The following is an 18050-nucleotide window of genomic DNA, read 5'->3' on the forward strand; positions in this document are numbered from 1 at the left end:
AGAAGTATCTCGAATGGTAAAGGCGGTGCCTCTCGGCCATTCGATGTTCTACCTGGTCTATGTAATTGGAAGAACGAAATAGTAGTTATTTACCGCTCTGTCTTTTTCCATCCGACTCACCGAAAACGCATAAAACGAAACACGTAGTCGAATAAAGGGGTATGGAATGGAAAAAAAAAAAGAAAAGAGAAGAAAAAATATAAAAGGAAAAAAGAAAAAAAAAAAGAAGAAAGACGAAGAAGGCAAAAAAAGAGAATAAGAAGAAGTAAATAAATAGAAAGTATATCGTCGATTGGAGAAATATATCGTTTTGTTAAATTAACATAAATTAATTACCTGATCGACGAATTGAAAATCATCATTTTTCTATCTAATTGATTGAACAATGAAGCAAGAATCTACGATATCTTTACGAGCGTTATAATACATATGTAATATATACATAAATAAGAAGTACGTACATATATAACTAAGTATATTGGTACATGCCTATGCATATTACATGTGATTTAAATGAAATCGTAATAAAGGTATATTTATCGTCAATCGATAATATCAGATCTGAGATGAGTAAGCCTAAGCGCACGGACGAATAAGAATATCGCAGACGGAGAATAAAAAGCAGAAAAGGAAAAAGGAAAAAGAGAAACGAAAAAAAAAAAGAAAAAAAGAAAAGAAAAAGAGGAGGAAGAAAAAAATCGGAGAAAAAAATTATGGCGGCACGGGGGGGACGGAGGGTGGAGTGAGGGGAGGGTGGGTGGGAACGGCTAAAGGGAGAAAAAAGAAAAAAAAAAGAAAAAAGAAAAGAGAGGAGAAAAAAAAAAGGAAGGCTTCTCTTTTCACGCTCGATCGATCTCAATTCTTCCGTCGTCGATAGTCAACCTCATCTCGATCATTATTACGCTCTGCGCAATATCGGAGAACCTTGCGCATGGATGATGCGACCTTCCGACGACGACAACGACAACGATGACGACGAGGATGACGAGAAACGCGACTAATTTTACTTTCACGATGTGCTCTACAACACATCGACGAATTTCGAGGTCAATCGTATCGAGACATCGGAATTATTATAATAATAAATATCAAAATAATATTCTAATCTAATCATAACGATTAATTTATAAAATTATCAAAAGAATAAAATTGTATACTCTTTATGTACGTGTCTACACGTGTCTATATAGAAAAAAAAAAAAAAAAAAAAAAAAAAAAAAAAAAAAGAAAAAAAAAAAATCAAGTATAAATCAAATATTCTTTTACATAAATTTAATTAATTCAAAAAGAAAAGAAAAGAAAAGAAGAAAAAAAAAAAACATTAACGCATTTATTTCAATCAAATGAACTTTTCTGAAGTATCGTAGAAAATATCTCTAGACGAGTTTCTCTTTCTAATTTTAATCGAGTGAAACAGATAAGAATCTCTCTCTCTCTCTCTCCTCTCTCTCCTTCTCTCTCTCTCTGTCTCTCTTTCTCGGAAAACGTGGTCTTTTTTAATCAAAATAAAATCGTTCATTTAATTCTAACGAAGTTAATGCTTAGATTACGCCACGAAATACCAAAGAGAATCTCTACTCTTTGGTATTAAATCAAATGAAACAGAAGATAGGATCTCTCTTTCTCTCTCAGTAGGTATTTTCTAATCCATCAAAATAAAATCTCCTTCATTTAATTCTAACAAACGAGTGCTTAGAACCGTACCGCAAAATACAGAGCCGAGTAGTCTCTTTAATTTTAATCGAGTGAAACAGATAGAATCTCTCTCTCTCTCTCTCTCTTTCTCTCTCTCTCTCTCTCTTTCTCTCTCTCTTTCTCTTTCTCTTGGAAAGCATTTGGAGGATTTAGCAAGAGATCGAGGAAGAAGGAGACTTTCGTTACGAGCAAGAACACCAGAGGAACACCCACGTAAGGTAACGCCATGGACCTATCGATAGGAGAGGCCACGGTGTACCATATATATATATATATGTGTGTGTATTTCTCTCTCTCTCTCTCTCTCTCTCTCTCTTACTCTCTATCTTTCTATATCTTTATCTCTTTCTTCCTCTTTCTCTCTCTCTCTCTTTATACATGTACGTATATGTATATGTATGTATGCATCGACACGTTTCGAGAGCAACATTACAAACACCAACACTTACATTCATACGTATATACATAAATATATATACATACACATACCTATATATATATATATATATATATATAAATATGTATATATATATACATACATACATAGTCTTCTATCTATGCAACATAGAACAGCTTAGCAAGCAACGACTTCGTAGAGAGACGAAAGAGAACAGGGCAGGGTGTGGTCGGTGTTTATGTAAGGCGTATGCATTTTTTTCATCACCCCTTTCATGATCCTCGATTTATCTATTCAGAGCAAATTCGAATGAAAATTTTGTAAAAGAAAAAAAAAAGAAAAAAGAAATTTTTATATTCGACATTTGATATTCAATCAATACTCGATTCGTTCGAATCAGTAAGCTTTTCTTTTTCATTATTTATCTCACTCACTCTCCCTCTCTCTCTCTCTCTCTCTCTCTCTCTCTCTCTCCTCTTTTATTTCGTTTTATGATTTATTTATTCTAAGAAATTCGATAGAAAAATTTCACAATAATTCAATTGAACGTCTAAGAAGATTTTCTTTTCATTTTATCTCTCTCCCTCTCTCTCTCTCTCTCTCTCTCTCTCTTTCTTTGGAATTCGATTAATCTATCGAACAAATTGCATAAAGAGGAAAAATAAAATGAATTAGAAAAGTTAGTATACCTTTTTCTATACCTCTTGTAACAAGATCATCTATCTCATTCTCTCTTTTACTCTCAAGCCTGATTCATGGGATCCCTTGACATTTGCCCCGCTGACGTCTATACGTGAGAGTATCTTGGAATTGTGTGCGACTGTGGTACACACAACATACGTCTTACCGACGTGCGCTTCGCAATTCTCCACCCACGATCGTGCCTCTTAATTTATATCTTTGCTAAGGGTTTCCTACCGGTTCATTCAAGCGTTCTCGAAATCGTGCCACGAGCCTGTCGAAGATGTGTTCTCTTTCTCTCTTTCTCTCTCTCTCTCTTTCTCTTTCTCTCTTTTTCTATATCTCTATCTCTATTCCTCTCTTTAAGATATAGGATATATCTATAAAGAAGGAAATTATTTCTTATACGTCGTACGAAATATCTTCTTTCTTTCGTTTTCATTTCTATTTTTCCCCTCTTTTTTATTTATTTATTTTTTTTTTTGTTTTGTTTTTTTTTCTTTTTCTTCTGATTTTCTTCCTCGATCGTGTAATCAAAAAGGAAAAAGAATCGAGAAACGATGCGAAACAAGCGTGAGATCGCGAATATCGATTACGACTGTTAATATTATTTCTTTAGATTTCGATGACAACAAGTAGAACGATCGCCATTGAGAATGAAAAAAGAAAAGAAAAAAAAAAGAAGAAGAGGAAAAGGAAAAAGAATGATGATTTATATAAGAAGAAAATCTTGTTACTTCGTCAATATGCACGATTCAATCGCTAGAATGCAAAACTGGCGATATAACTTTGACAAGGAAAATTTCCATCTTCTTTTTCTATACATATGTGTGCGTGTGCGTGTGCGTGTGCGTGTGCGTGTGCGTGCGTAGACATCTGCGTACAGGATATATCGTTTAAAACTAAATGATCGTAGATCTTCGTTCGATCATTATAATTTTTTTATAAATAAATATTTGCTAGGCTTTCATTGCAATTATATATCTTTGAGAAAATTCTTATCATAAAAATTTTAATGACGTTAGTTATAAAAATTTTGTTTCTTTATTTGTTTGTTTGTTTGTTTTTTTTTTTGTAAAAAATCAATATATCTCTTAAAGAGTATAGCACCATTAATCATAATAATAATGTCATTTAAGATCGTATGAAGTGCATCGTACGAATAAATGAAAGAAAAGAAAAAGAAAAAATGGAAGAAGAAAAATTAATATCGACGAAATTCATTGATCATAAGACGTATAAGAGAAGAAAAAAAAATAGAAAAACAAATCTTATCGCGATTGTACAATTCATTTGAATTACAAAAATGTTGCGTTAAAACTCGAATGAATAATTACATTGTAAATAGATTTCACATTGATATTTGATAATCTCTGTGACATTTTTTACTCTTTGAAAAAAAAAAAAAATATATATATATAAATTAAAATTAAAAATTAAAAAATAAAAATAAAAAAAAGAAACTTTTATCACTTCGATAAATATTAATTTTCCTTAGTGTCTATCCGATAATTATTTATACGAAACATTTTCTTTTTGTTTTTTTTTATTTTATTAAATCAATAGGATCGACTATATTTGGCTATATCGTTTTCAAATAAGATACCTTATATATCTTTATATAGCATATATATATATACATATATATATATACACATGTATCTTCCTCTGCAATCGAGTCGTGAGTATTCGATAATCGATATTCGCTTTCCTTGCGCAATCCTTGCCGATGTTTCTTGAGAATCGTTCGACCTACCAACACGACCTATCGTCACCAAACTGATCGCATTGTCCTATGTGCGATATGTAGTATCGATTATAATCGTATGCGTGGGTGGTACCGACATTAATTCGTAATATACTCGTGAAAATATCGGGACAACAATTCATCATCGCGAACTTTCTCGGACGTATATTTAAAAAAAAAAAAAAAAAAAAAAAAAGAAAAAAAAAAGAAAAAAAGAAAAACGAAACAGAACAAAAAAAGAAAAAGAACAAATAAAAAAATTTATTTCCCTTTTTTTAGATTAATTGAAAAGAAGTATATGCTTTGTAATATAAAACTTTCTTTGTAATTACGATCATACACGATCAATGTATTATCACTATTAAAGTTTTCAATCAAATACTTTTACTATCCTATTCGATTTGATGTATGGAAGAAAGTAATTAAAAAAATAAACAAGAGAAAGAGAGAGAGAGAGAAATCACAGCTTCGATTTCTAAAATAATCCACGATTTGATTTCTTCAATCACTACAAGTCACATAAAGTAATGAAGCAACATGTCTATCTTATCGGTTAACTATTCGAGAAATTATTTTACTGATATACGTCAGTAAACGCAAGCAAAGCAAGCAAATGCACACACACACACACACACATGAATTAATAATATATAGAGTGTTCAGTTTTCGTTCAATTGTAAAAAAAAAAAAGAAAAGAAAAAAAAACATGACTAATGTACATACGTTGGAAAAATTGTCGAAGAATTTTTATCATCGAACGATGATGATAAACGTATAAATCAATGATCTAAAAAACTTATCGATATTATCTACAAAGTAAAATTATTAAAAATTAATATGTTTATAAATAATTGTTATATTTGGAGCACCCTATACACACACACTCACACACTCACACACACATATATATATATATATATATATATATATATATGAACGTAACATGGATCATCGAGATATTCGAGTTTGTTTTCTATTCCGCGATCGGCAAGTAATATCGCTAGTAGTCTCGATATAGCTACACACATACATACAGATGCATACGCGCGCGAGCACGTACATGTATATGTATATACGTGTATATATACATACATACATACATATATAAATACATACAAGGTAACAACATAGAACATAGAAACGGATTAGAGATCGGTGGGTGTGTTGCCTCGGCGCGGCTGCGCGATCATGCGTTGAAATGAAAGGAGACGTGCGACGTCTCGAGATGAGAAAAACGAGCCGAGAGCGGTGCTCGATCTATGCTCTCGATCGAACTCAACTTTGAGAGCTCGATCGTTCACAATCTTTATTTATTTTAAATTCTTGTATTTCTTAAAAATCGAAAAGAAAAAAGAAATAAAAATAGAAAAAAGTAAAAGAGAAAGAAAAAAAGAAAAACAAAAAATTGCGATAACGTGACTCCTTTCTCGTTTCATTCAAATTCGATATATCTTAAATACTTCGTTAAAAATCGAGTTCGATCAATTTTTATATCTTCAAAAATCATATTAATACGATTACATTATCACTTATTTATGTCACTTTCATTCATCACTTTATGACGATTCCATCGGTCTCCCTAACTTTTTCTTTTTTTAATTTATACATATGTATATATATATATATATATATATATATATATATATATATACATATATATATATCAATCAGATAATCAATCAATTGATTGAAATTGAATTTTTCTTTCTTTTTTTTTTTCCTTTTTTCATTAATTATAAATCAAATTCTTCTGTTAGAATAAGATTTCTCAATTATTCAATCATGCATACGTATTCATATATATATATATATATATATTGTCGATGTGTTTGATTACTTGTTTAATGATTTAACAGACAATATTTCGTTATATAAAATCACTAAAATAAAATGAATGAAAAGATTTCCGAGGTTGTCTATAATTTTCTGCTAAGTGAATTGATTGTAATAATTGAAATGGTCGAATTTACTCGCCAATTATTATTATTATTATTATTATAATTATAATTATAATTATAATTATAATTATAATTATTATAATTATTATTATTATTATTGTTATTATTATTATTATTATTATCATCGTCATCATCATCATTATCGTCGATGAAACCTGTATGTTTTTCCTTTAATAAGAAAAGAAAGTATTCTATAAAACAGAAAAAGACGGAGAGAGAGAGAGAGAGAGAGAGAGAGAGAGAGATAGAATCTATACTAATTGATTAATAATTACTATTTTCTTTATAAACGACTATCTTTCATTTTCTCCTATGATCGACAGCGTACATTTTCTTCTTTGATATCGATTATCGGACCAGAGTCGTTTCAGTGTTAACTTAGTTTTGTTTCCAAAAAAAAAAAAAAAAAGAAAAAAAAAATAGAAAAAAACAGAAAAAGATAAAAACGAGACTAAACAATAATTCCGATATCCCGAAAGATTTATCGATCCATCCGTACGGACTAATTAGATAAAACGAATAACAAAATGAAAGAGAGAGAGAGAGAGAGAGAGAGAGAAAGAGTCTGTCCTTCTTAAATCGTCTCATTTTGTCGGATCTCGTTGATCGGCCCGTTCTGATACGATTTTTTCCACTTTCTAAACGCTTTAGAGACCTCTCTCTCCCCCTCCCCCTCTCCCTCCCCACGATCTGCCACCCTAAGAGAGACTGCGTGGAATTTCGTGATTAGCAAGAACGTTTTTGTCAACGTCACGTTGGCAATAATGTTCGTTGGCGCGTAGAATTATTGCCTCATCGGTGCCGCGAGGAGGTTGCCTCGTTCGCTCTCCTTCCATCTCTTTCTATTCGAGTTAGCGAGTCGTCGTCGTCGTCGTCGTCGTCGTCGTCGTCGTCGTTGTCTATCTATTCGTCCATCTATATCGTCTGTCTTTTTCTCTCTCTCTCTCTCTCCCTCCCTCCCTCTCTCTTTACCTCTCTCTTTCTTTATCTTTTCTCAGTTAACTCTCTGTTCTTTTGTGACTCGTAGCAATCGACAAAGATCATTGACAACAACGTCCAACCTAGACTAGGTATACCTACTTACCTATGTTAGTCTATCTTCGTTTGACGTTTTGTACTTTTCGAATGTATTATCACGATCGAGTTTATTATTATTCTTTTTCTTCTTCTCCTCCTCCTTCTTCTTCTTCTTCTTCCTTCTCTCTTTCTCTCTTTTCATTCTAAATAATAAAAAAATCCTATCTTTCTATCTCTCTCTCTATCGAGAAAATATAAAAATCCTATTTCTCTCTCTCTCTGTCTGTCTGTCTGTCTGTCTGTCTGTCTGTCTGTCTGTCTGTCTTATTCTCTTAATCTCACTCTTATTTTCTCTAAGTTTCTTTTTCTCACGCATTCCTTAAATGATACCCTCCCAGCCCTCCTTCCTTCCTCCCTCCCTCTCTCCCTCCATCTATCTAATTGAATATAAAATAATTTCTTCTCTATGTATTATTGAAACTTATTTTATTACTTACTTCAAATGATCGAACTTTTTCAATAAACATTCCAAATGCACATGAAATGCATAAGGAATTTCGATTTGAGAGGAAAGCTTTGATCGATCGATCGATCGATCGATCGTGATCGAATTCAATGGCGTTTGAGTTTTAACGAGCATCGGTGTCGTATCTCTATTTAAAATGTTAAAAACGTTATAAATTTTATTTCGTTTCGTTCGTAGAGGGAGAAAAAAAAAGGTAAGCTTTGAAATGAATGGCATGAGAAATAGAAAGAGAAATAGAAACGATCGCAGGAAGAATGTCGAAGGAAGGATAGATCTTAGAACGGATCTATCTATCTATAACTGCAACATATCGTATAAACCTATGTATGTATGTATGTATATATGTATGTAACCCAAGAGTAAAGCTTTGAATGAAATCGAGTGGGTGTCGAGAATCGATTTCAACGTTCACGAATACGAAGTATATAAATACGTATATAAAGGCAGAGAGTTCAACGTTCATTGATCCAACGTATACGAAGAAAATATAGATCGTTTCGTTCATTTATATTACATAATGTTACGTTATTGTTAAATATTAATTAACTTATATTAAAAGATAGATCCAAGCGATATATCGATAGTATCAAATAAGATTTAATTGATCGTTCGTATGTTCGTACGTTCGTACGTACGTACGTTCGTTCGTTCATTCGATTGAATTCATTTGGTTTATCATTCTGATATTTGATACAAATGACTTTACGATAATAGTGAAAAATAAAAAAAAAAATGTATGATCTCTATGAATTAATTCGTCGATTTACGCGTAATCTATCAAGTATTTCATCAATTGGGATACAATTGAGATTGATACTATCAATCAAAGTTTTAATCAAAATTTTTATCTACGTTACGTTCGATCAATGAACGTGTCTACGATTAAAAGGAAAAAAGTGAGAATCAATGATCGTCGAGTCTCACTCGACAATCATTCACTCGTTTTTTTTTTTTCTTCGTTTTATTCGTAAGTATTTCGTCGAACCTTAGACGATATATTTTTTTTTTAACAAGTGCAAATCGTCGAATTGTTTTTTATGATTCCGAGAATACTTCGTACGATTAACCATTTCATCTTATTTGCCTTTTCGATTAGTCTTTAATTAATAATAAAATAATACAAAATAATATACATATATATATATATATATGAAAAAATAAATATTAATTTTATCATTATGAGACTTTCAATTGTTAATCGTTTAAACTAATTAATAATTAAATAATTAATGTAATGTCGTATGAGTAATAAAGTTAATTGTTAATTAAATTTAATATTAGGTTGGAAACTATGAAACGGGCGTTTTGTTTACTTATTTATTTTCATTCAACGCTCGTTTCATAGTTTCCAACCTAATATTATTGGATTGGCAACTAAGTGATTGCGGATATGGTCACCGCAACGACTTAGTTGCCAAAACAATATGGCGTTGGCAACTAAGTCACTGCGGATATGGTCACCGCAACGACTTAGTTGCCAACGGGATATTTTCTTGGCAACTAAGTCATTGCGGATATGGTCACCGCAACGACTTAGTTGCCAACGGGATATTTTCTTGGCAACTAAGTCATTGCGGATATGGTCACCGCAACGACTTAGTTGCCAACGGGATATTTTCTTGGCAACTAAGTCATTGCGGATTCGGTCACCGCAACGACTTAGTTGCCAAAGCAATATGGCGTTGGCAACTAAATGATTGCGGATTCAGTCACCGCAACGACTTAGTTGCCAGAACAATATGGCGTTGGCAACTAAGTGATTGCGGATTCGATCACCGCAATGACTTAGTTGCCAACGGAGTATTTTCTTGGCAACTAAGTGATTGCGGATTCGGTCACCGCAATGACTTAGTTGCCAACGGAGTATTTTCTTGGCAACTAAGTGATTGCGGATTCGGTCACCGCAATGACTTAGTTGCCAAAGGAGTATTTTCTTGGCAACTAAGTGATTGCGGATTCGGTCACCGCAATGACTTAGTTGCCAGCGGGATATTTTATTGGCAACTAAGTCATTGCGGATATGGTCACCGCAACGACTTAGTTGCCAAAACAATATTGCGTTGACAACTAAGTGATTGCGGATGTCAAAATCCGCAATCATTTAGTTGCCAACCCCGCAATCACTTAGTTGCCAACTGAATATTGTCTTGGCAACTAAGTCATTGCGGATGTCAAAATCCGCAATCACTTAGTTGCCAATCCCGCAATCACTTAGTTGCCAACCCCGCAATCACTTAGTTGCCAATCCAATATTTAATACCAACCGCGGTTTTGAAGGGAATGGCTTGCGAAATGACATAAAGTACCATCTAACGTAAATTCCTCAAACTAAATGATGATGATAATGTAGTAATCTTCTTCCTACATTACCTTCTATACCGTCGTCGGTAAAGAAAATTTCTTTGTAGAAAAGTTCCACAACTTCCAAGGATATATAATATTAAAAACGATAAATATATATTATATTATAATAACTAATCAAATCATTTTTCTGTCAATGCTAATCACGTTTCTGAACAAAAGAATTTTAGAAATGACATTAAGTGTCATCTAGCGGGAATATTACAAAATATAAGGTAATGATAAAACAAACGATATCTTTTCTGCATTATCGATATTCAGTCGATAAGAATTATTTCTCTGTGATAAATTTACATATATATATATATATGTAAATTAAATGTAATTAAATGTAAATGAAATTAAAATTAAAATTAAAAAATAATTATAAATACTTGAAATAATTATTTTTACTAATTCAATTCAATTTCCATACGATTAATTCCTTCGAATAATATTACAATTTTACATCGCATATAATAAAAGATAATGAAAATAAAATCATATAAAAAAAAAAAAAAAGAAAAAAACTAAAAAAGAAAAATAAAAGAAACAAGAAAAACAGCATTTCAAATCACCTTTCCGAAAATGTTAAATCTCTTTTTCTTTCGAAAAATATTAACGAGCTATTGCGTTAAGAAAAAAAAAAAACGAAACGAATCATTCGATTATGACGTAAATGAGATTAGATTAGTCGGAGATTGAACTGTAATATTTTAATAGTAATTATAATGAAGTTACAGGATGTATGTATGTACGCGCTCGTATACGCGTACGCGCTCGCGCGCGCGCGTGCGTGCGTGCGTGTGTTTCTTTTTTTTTCCTTTTTTTTCCATTTTTTTTTTTTCCTTTTTTTTTATACAGTATGTATAGATAGACAAAGTTGTTAATATAGTTCGTTCTTAATTAATCGAGCAATGTATGTAATTATGCTTAATTTAATTCAATTTCAATAAAACTTCTTATTATCGTCTACGGTGAAAGAGAAAAAGGAGAAGACAGAGAAGACAGAGATATTATTATTACATATGTAGAACATGTATTGTATTCGTTAAAATTTACGTTTAAAAAAAAAAAAAAAAAAAAAAAAAAGAAAAAAAGGGAAGTTAGAAGAAAACCCATCATCGTTGATGATCCCTGTCAGACAATTATCATTCTTCCTTCATACGTTATATAAAGTTTTGTGCATTCGTGTTTACAAACAGGATAGTACAATAAATTTCTATTTTTTTTTTTTTTTCTTTTCTTTTTTTTTCTTTTTTTTTTCCCTCTTTCTTTTTCTTTAAATACATTTTACTGACCGATACGGGGGAGAAAAAAGAAACCAAAAAAAAAAGAAAAGAACAAGAAGAAAGAAAAACTCCAAAAAAAAAAAAAAGAAAAGAAACAAAGAAAAATTCCAAAAAAAAAAAACAAAAAGAAACAAAAGAAAATTCTCTCGTATACGTGGATAGACAGACGTATGGTATGTTATGGTATGGTATGGTATGTATTACTTCTTCGTTATATCCTGCCTATGTATACGCGGCGCGTTTTGAGTGATAAGTAAGTGAGGAACGTGTACGTGTATCTCTATGCATGTGTACATGTGTATATGTGTATGTGTATTGTGTATGTCTGTATTATGTAATAAGTTTATATAGTGCTCGTAAGATTTTAATCGTTCACAGATAGTCTCACCATCAGTCCATTTCTAAACGAGGATGGGGTTATTCTGTCTGTTTTCATTTAAGACTGCGATAACTATGACCTAACTAATGAGCGATTTCGATAACGCGATCGATCGCTATATGTCTCTCTCTCTCTCTCTCTTTCTCTCTCTTTCCCTCTCTTTTTCTCTCTGTTCGAGAGTCATCCTTCGTAAACGTTTATAACGTCTATCTCTCTCTATCTCTCTCTCACTCTCTCTCTCTCTCTCACTCTCTCTCACTCACTTCCTCTCGTTTTTTTCTCACTAACGACAAATCATCATCATCATCATCATCATCATCATCATCATCATCATCATCATCATCATCATCATCATCATCATCATCTTCATCAACCTCATCATCATCATCATAATCATAATTATAATCATAATCATCATCATCATCATCATCATCATCATCATCATCATCATCATCATCATCATCGTCCCTATATAATTATGTATAATATGTATATGCCTATGTATATAAATTCACGGAAAAACTCTTATTTCTCTTCTTTACAAACGTATTATTACTACCTAATGGAAATTTGTACAGTTTTAGCGCAAAAATTTCTTCCTTCCTTCCTTTTTCTTCTTCCTACCTTTCCTTCATATCTCCTTTTCTTTCTATTCTCCTTCTATCTCTCTTGACTACACTCACGTTAATCCTCTCTCTATCTCTCTAATCTTTCTTATTACTTCTCACGTAAATGTTACTAATATAAGTCGCATTTGTTTAATTAATATCTTTGTTGACTTCCTTTCCTCGCTTTGGCTTCGTGGACTATCGGATAAAAAAATTTGCTTTCTTTCTTCCCGATATTTTTCTTCATCTTCTTCTTCTTCTTCTTTCTTCTTCTATCTTCTTCTATCTTCTTCTTTCTTCTTACTTAACACGACAGCGTTAAGGAACAATATTTAATTTAAATCATTATATTTAACTATTCGATTTCGTTTCTTTACTTATAGTTACACAAAAAAGAAAAAAAAAAAAAAAAGAAAAAAAAAAGAAAATAAATAAATAAAATTTATCGAAATGATGAGACGATTAAAAAAAGAAAAAAAAGAGAAGAGAAAGAAAGAAAACGTAAGTAAAAAAAAAAGAAAAAAAAAGAAATAAAAAGGATTAAAAGAAAAGAGAAAATGATGAAAAGAAAATTCGTATATAAATTTGATTATTCAAGTAAAATTGGGGTAAATCGATGTCTTTTTATTTTATTAAAATTTCCTTTATGTACCTTTTCTTTTTCTTTTTTTTTTTTTTTAATATCTCACAATCTCCTCCCCCCACCCTCAGAAATCTCTTCCTTCTTAATTTTTGATTAATAACATCGATTAGATCAATAACATCAATAATATTTAAATAGTTTCGTTTTCAAAAGAAAACAACAATTATCGTACGAACTTATTTTACATTTATTCGTTGTGAATTAACGTTTAAATAGATCATAGTGAAATTAAACTATCTCTCTATTATCGTTTGAAAATCATTATTGACTTTATATTTATGATACAATCTGATTAAATATATCTAATCGATATGTCGCTTATCAATTCGATTGATCTCTTTAAATGAGCGAATCGTCAAATATATACGAAAATCGAAATAAATTGGATTCGATTGAAAATGAAATTAATGAAATTAGTTCTTTTTTCCTTTCTCTTCTTTTCTTATCTTTTCTTTCTTTCTTTTTTTTTCTTTTTTTCTTTTTTCTTTTTTTTTTCTTTAGAGCAGATCATCGCAACAAATAATACAATTAAAATGGTCACGATAGAAAATAAAAAAAGAAGCGTCGATTCTTTTCGAATTGTGTCGGACGCAACGAAACGTGTTTGATATTGTTCGTAATCGTTGATAAAAAAAAAAAAAAAAAAAAAAATCGTAATTAAATTGAATACGAAATATCTAATTTACAAAAAATAAAAAAAAAAAAACATCCATCGGGATCGACAATTTTTTACGAGAGTTCAAAAAACGCAGGACAACGCTAATAAATCTATTTCATTGGGATTTTTCTTTCGATCGAAAGAAATTCTTACTCGCATCATTATCTCTCGCTCACAACTCGTTTCTCTTTCTCCTCGCATCGTTTCCTTTCCTTTTCCTTTCTATCTTCTTTTCTTTTCCTTTCTTTGTTTGTTTCTTTTTCTTTTTCCTTTTTCTTTTTTTTTTATTTTTATTTCATTTTATCTTCTTACTTTTGTTTTCCATTTCTTGTCGACTATTTTTCCGCAGAGCGCAATTTTTTTCATTCATTTGCCAAGGAATAAAAAGCTATAAAAAAAAAAAAGAAAAGAAAAAAAAAGAAAAGAAAAAAAAATCGACTTGCGCAACGACACTAGCTCGGAATATATCGTCGTGCCGGTCAACAGACAAGGAGATACGGACAAAATGATGGCGGCAAGATTTTCAAAAAAAAAAAAAAAAAAAAAAAAAGAAGAAAAAAAGAAAAAAGAAATCTTGTCCCGACGATTAGATCGTTGATTAGAATTAATGTGAATGTGATATGATATCGAACAATAGTTATTCACAAACTCGCGCATGATCGCCGTATTACCTTGGTCGACGACATTTGACGATGATAACGATTAAATAATTTCGATAATAATATATAATAATATATAATAATATATAATAATATGTAATAATAATAATAATAATAATAATAATAATAATAATAATAATAATAATAATAATAATAATAATAATAATAATAATAAAATAGTACAATAAATAATAATGTGCGAGGAACGTAGATTCGAATATTGACAGTGATAGTAAAAAGGGTATGTTTGTTGATCATGCTATTAATAGGAACTAGACTATAGAAAAATGTTTTGCATATGTGTGTGCGTCTGTATGTATATATGTATGTATGTATGTATGTATATATGGATGTATGTATGCGTTTGTATTTATATATATATATATTTATATATTGTGTTTATATTCACGAATTTTTTCGACGCTAACGTTCCTCGTTTTCATGCGAAAGAACTGAAACTAAGGAAAAGAAAAGAAAAGAAAAGAAAAGAAAGAAAGAAAGAAAGAATGAAAGAAAGAAAGAAAGAAAGAAAGAAAAAAAAAGAAATGAAAAAAAGCTATAATACGACGATTTCTAATATTAAATATATATTAAGAAATTATTGTTTTGTTTTTTTTCTTCCGTCATTTTAATCGTTTACTCGGAACACCATTATTCGCAATAAAAAAGAAAAAGAAAAATTAATAATGACAAAAGGAAAAAAGCACGCATATAATTTCGATCAAACATTCAATCGATCTCTCTCACTCTATCTCTCTCTCTCTCTCTCTCTCTCTCTCTCTCTCTTTCTGTCTTTTTTCTTTTTCATTCTTTTTTTTATAATTTTTTTTTTCTTCCATAAAACTCGTCCAACCGGCCGTGCAACTCGCTCGAGAATAAATGTTATATATATATATATATATATATATATATATAACATACATGTAACAAAGTGCATATACATTTTTGTCCACTCACGTGTCTTTGATTGATTAATACAACAAAAAGGAAAAAAAAAGAAAAGAAAAAAAAAAGAACCACACACGAAGAAGGAGGAGGAGGAGGAGGAGGAGGATGAGGGGTGTGGATGGAGTAAAAAGAAAATGGAAAAGAGGAAGGAACGAAAGACGTTCGTTTTTTTTCTCTTCTCTCCTTTTCTTTTTTTCTTTTCTTTTCTTTTCCACACTAGTTGTTACGTCCAGCTATTACGGTAAGAACGAACGATCCACGTGTCGAAAAATCTTCATCGTTGTGATTGTCGATCACGAATACGACAGGTAGTATCATCGTTGTTCCATATTAAAATCACATTCGCGATCATTGGGAATTAAATTATCAATTGAAAAGGAGATGTTTAATAATAGATATCATCAGTCGATACGATCTTTCGGTTATGTGGAAATTTCTATAACAGGTTCGGCGGTAGCAGAAACGTTGTTATTCAATAATTCTTGTTTGTCCCTCAATTTAAGATCATATTGCGATGGCGACGGTGAATCCTTGGTCTCTAACGGCGAAAGACCGTCTGTCTCTTCGAGAGGTGAAACACCTTCCTCGCTGTCCTCGTCTTCGTCATAATCCGCCTCCATTTTTGACTCATGAATATCGTGCAAACGACCAGACAAATATGCCGGATGTGGTGGCAAATGATAACCAGGTTCACCCCCGTAAGTAACTTTACCCATGAACGACCTGATCTCATCGAAATACGTGTCCTCGCGTTCGTTCTCGTTGCTACTTCCAGGTGAATCGGCCACAGAGACAACGCCGCTGCCGTCATCGGCTTCGTGCTTCTTTAAATGTCTATCCAAATTCGTTTGCTGACCGAAACATCTCTCGCAAAGAGGACACTTGAATGGTCTTTGCTTGTCGTGTATATTTCTAACATGACGTTGCAAATTACTGGATATACTAAAAGATCTTTCACAATATTTGCATTTATAAGGCTGTTCACCGGTATGGGTACGTAAATGCCTCGTTAAATTGGCCGATCTTGGAAATACTTTGCCGCAAAACTTGCACGAGTAACGATCCTTTATCTTACCGTGCGCGTGATGATGATGATGATGATGATGATGGTGATGGGGTGGGATTACAGCATCTTGAAACGGTTTCACGCCGGGGAACGCGCCCATCGGCGGCCTGGCAAGCAGGTCGAATCCCCCTCCTGGCCTGGCGCCGCTGAGCCCGTTCATTAGCGTCCCTAAAAAAGGAAGTCCACGGGGTGGCCCGAACGGTGGTAGAGGTGGTAATAATCTCGATTCAGCGGAGGCACCTCCTGCCGTAGGAGGAGCACCTGGGAATGCAGGGAATGTACTTCCAGGTGTACGATACATTGCTTCCAAAAACATTGGATGTATCGGTCTGGGATATGCCATGTGGGGTGGGGTATTTGTTTGATCCGCCGTTGAAAGATTCGTTCTTAGACGCGGACTACTACTTGGTACGTCCTTCGTATCAATGACAGCCGTCATCGATGTTACCGGTACGACATTTTCATCTTCGTTTCTCGGTGGATCCACAACAGGTGGTGGTGGTGGTTGTTCTTCGACGGTAATTGGAACAGGCGATGGACTACGACTCGTCTTTCTATCGTCCATCAATACGTCCAATTTCTTCGTTTGGACCCTTAGATCTAATGGCTGATCGGTCGATTCTTCCGTTGTTGAATTGGTCATTTCTATGTCCATTTTCTTTTCTACGGATTTACCATAGTTTTCACGACGCTGTTTGCTTTGATGATCCTCTTCGGATTCCGACGTTGGATGAACTAATGGCCTAGCCGGTGACGGCCTGAACAACGAGGTCGCCTCCTCCCCGGCCGACGGCGAGATTTTACTATGTTGGGGGTGAATTCTCGGTGGTGTAAAACGTTCCTTTTTCGGGCTCTCGCTTCGTTTATCACCGACCTCGTCGAGTTTTGGTGGGAAAAGTAAAGGGGAATTTAAAAAATTCGGAGCGTTTGGGAATATCCCGGGATAAGGAGCCATCAGGCTAGGTGGATAAAATGGTAAACCACCAGGTAGACTGACCGGTGGTCTTGGATAAACAAGGAATGGACTGGGTGCCGAAGTTGGTAATTGCGGCATTGTTCCTGGTGGTCCAGTTGGTGTCGTAGAATCGCAGAAACGTTTATGTTTCGATAAGGACGTAACTGTGCTGAAGGATTGTCCACATTTGACGCACTTTATTTGCATGCGGCAATCCGCGTGCATGCGCTTGTGACGGCAAAGATTCGAGAACTGCGTGTAAGCCTTGAAACAGACCTCGCACTGAAATGGCTTAACGCTGCTGTGTATATGGGTGTGCTGCTTCAATCCGGAACTCGTAGCGAACGTTTTCCCGCACTCGGTGCATGCGTGACTCCTCGCGCCAACGTGATTCGAACGTATGTGCCGTTGGAGATTAGACGGATCCGTAAAAACCTGTCGGGTGTTCGACTAATTAGCGATACTTGGAAGATTGCATTCA

At 33.0% G+C, this 18050-nt stretch overlaps 1 protein-coding gene across 3 annotated transcripts in view; it reads right to left on the reverse strand.

Moving 5' to 3' along the window:
• Window positions 1-15645: 15645 nt before the first annotated feature.
• LOC118448060 (transcription factor hamlet) overlaps window positions 15646-18050 on the reverse strand; it is a 31343-nt gene continuing 28938 nt past the window's right edge. For 2 of the 3 annotated variants that reach the window (XM_085662863.1, XM_035880815.2), the window contains exon 7: window positions 15646-18019. In XM_085662863.1, coding sequence (XP_085518989.1) covers window positions 15971-18019 — 2049 coding nt within the window. In that variant the 3' untranslated portion in view covers window positions 15646-15970. The remainder of the gene's footprint in view (window positions 18020-18050) is intronic. The other variant, XM_035880814.2, reaches the window with a different exon arrangement.

Source organism: Vespa mandarinia, chromosome 19 (genome assembly GCF_050613455.1).
Source record: "Vespa mandarinia isolate Hongniang chromosome 19, ASM5061345v1, whole genome shotgun sequence".
NCBI lineage: Eukaryota > Metazoa > Arthropoda > Insecta > Hymenoptera > Vespidae > Vespa > Vespa mandarinia.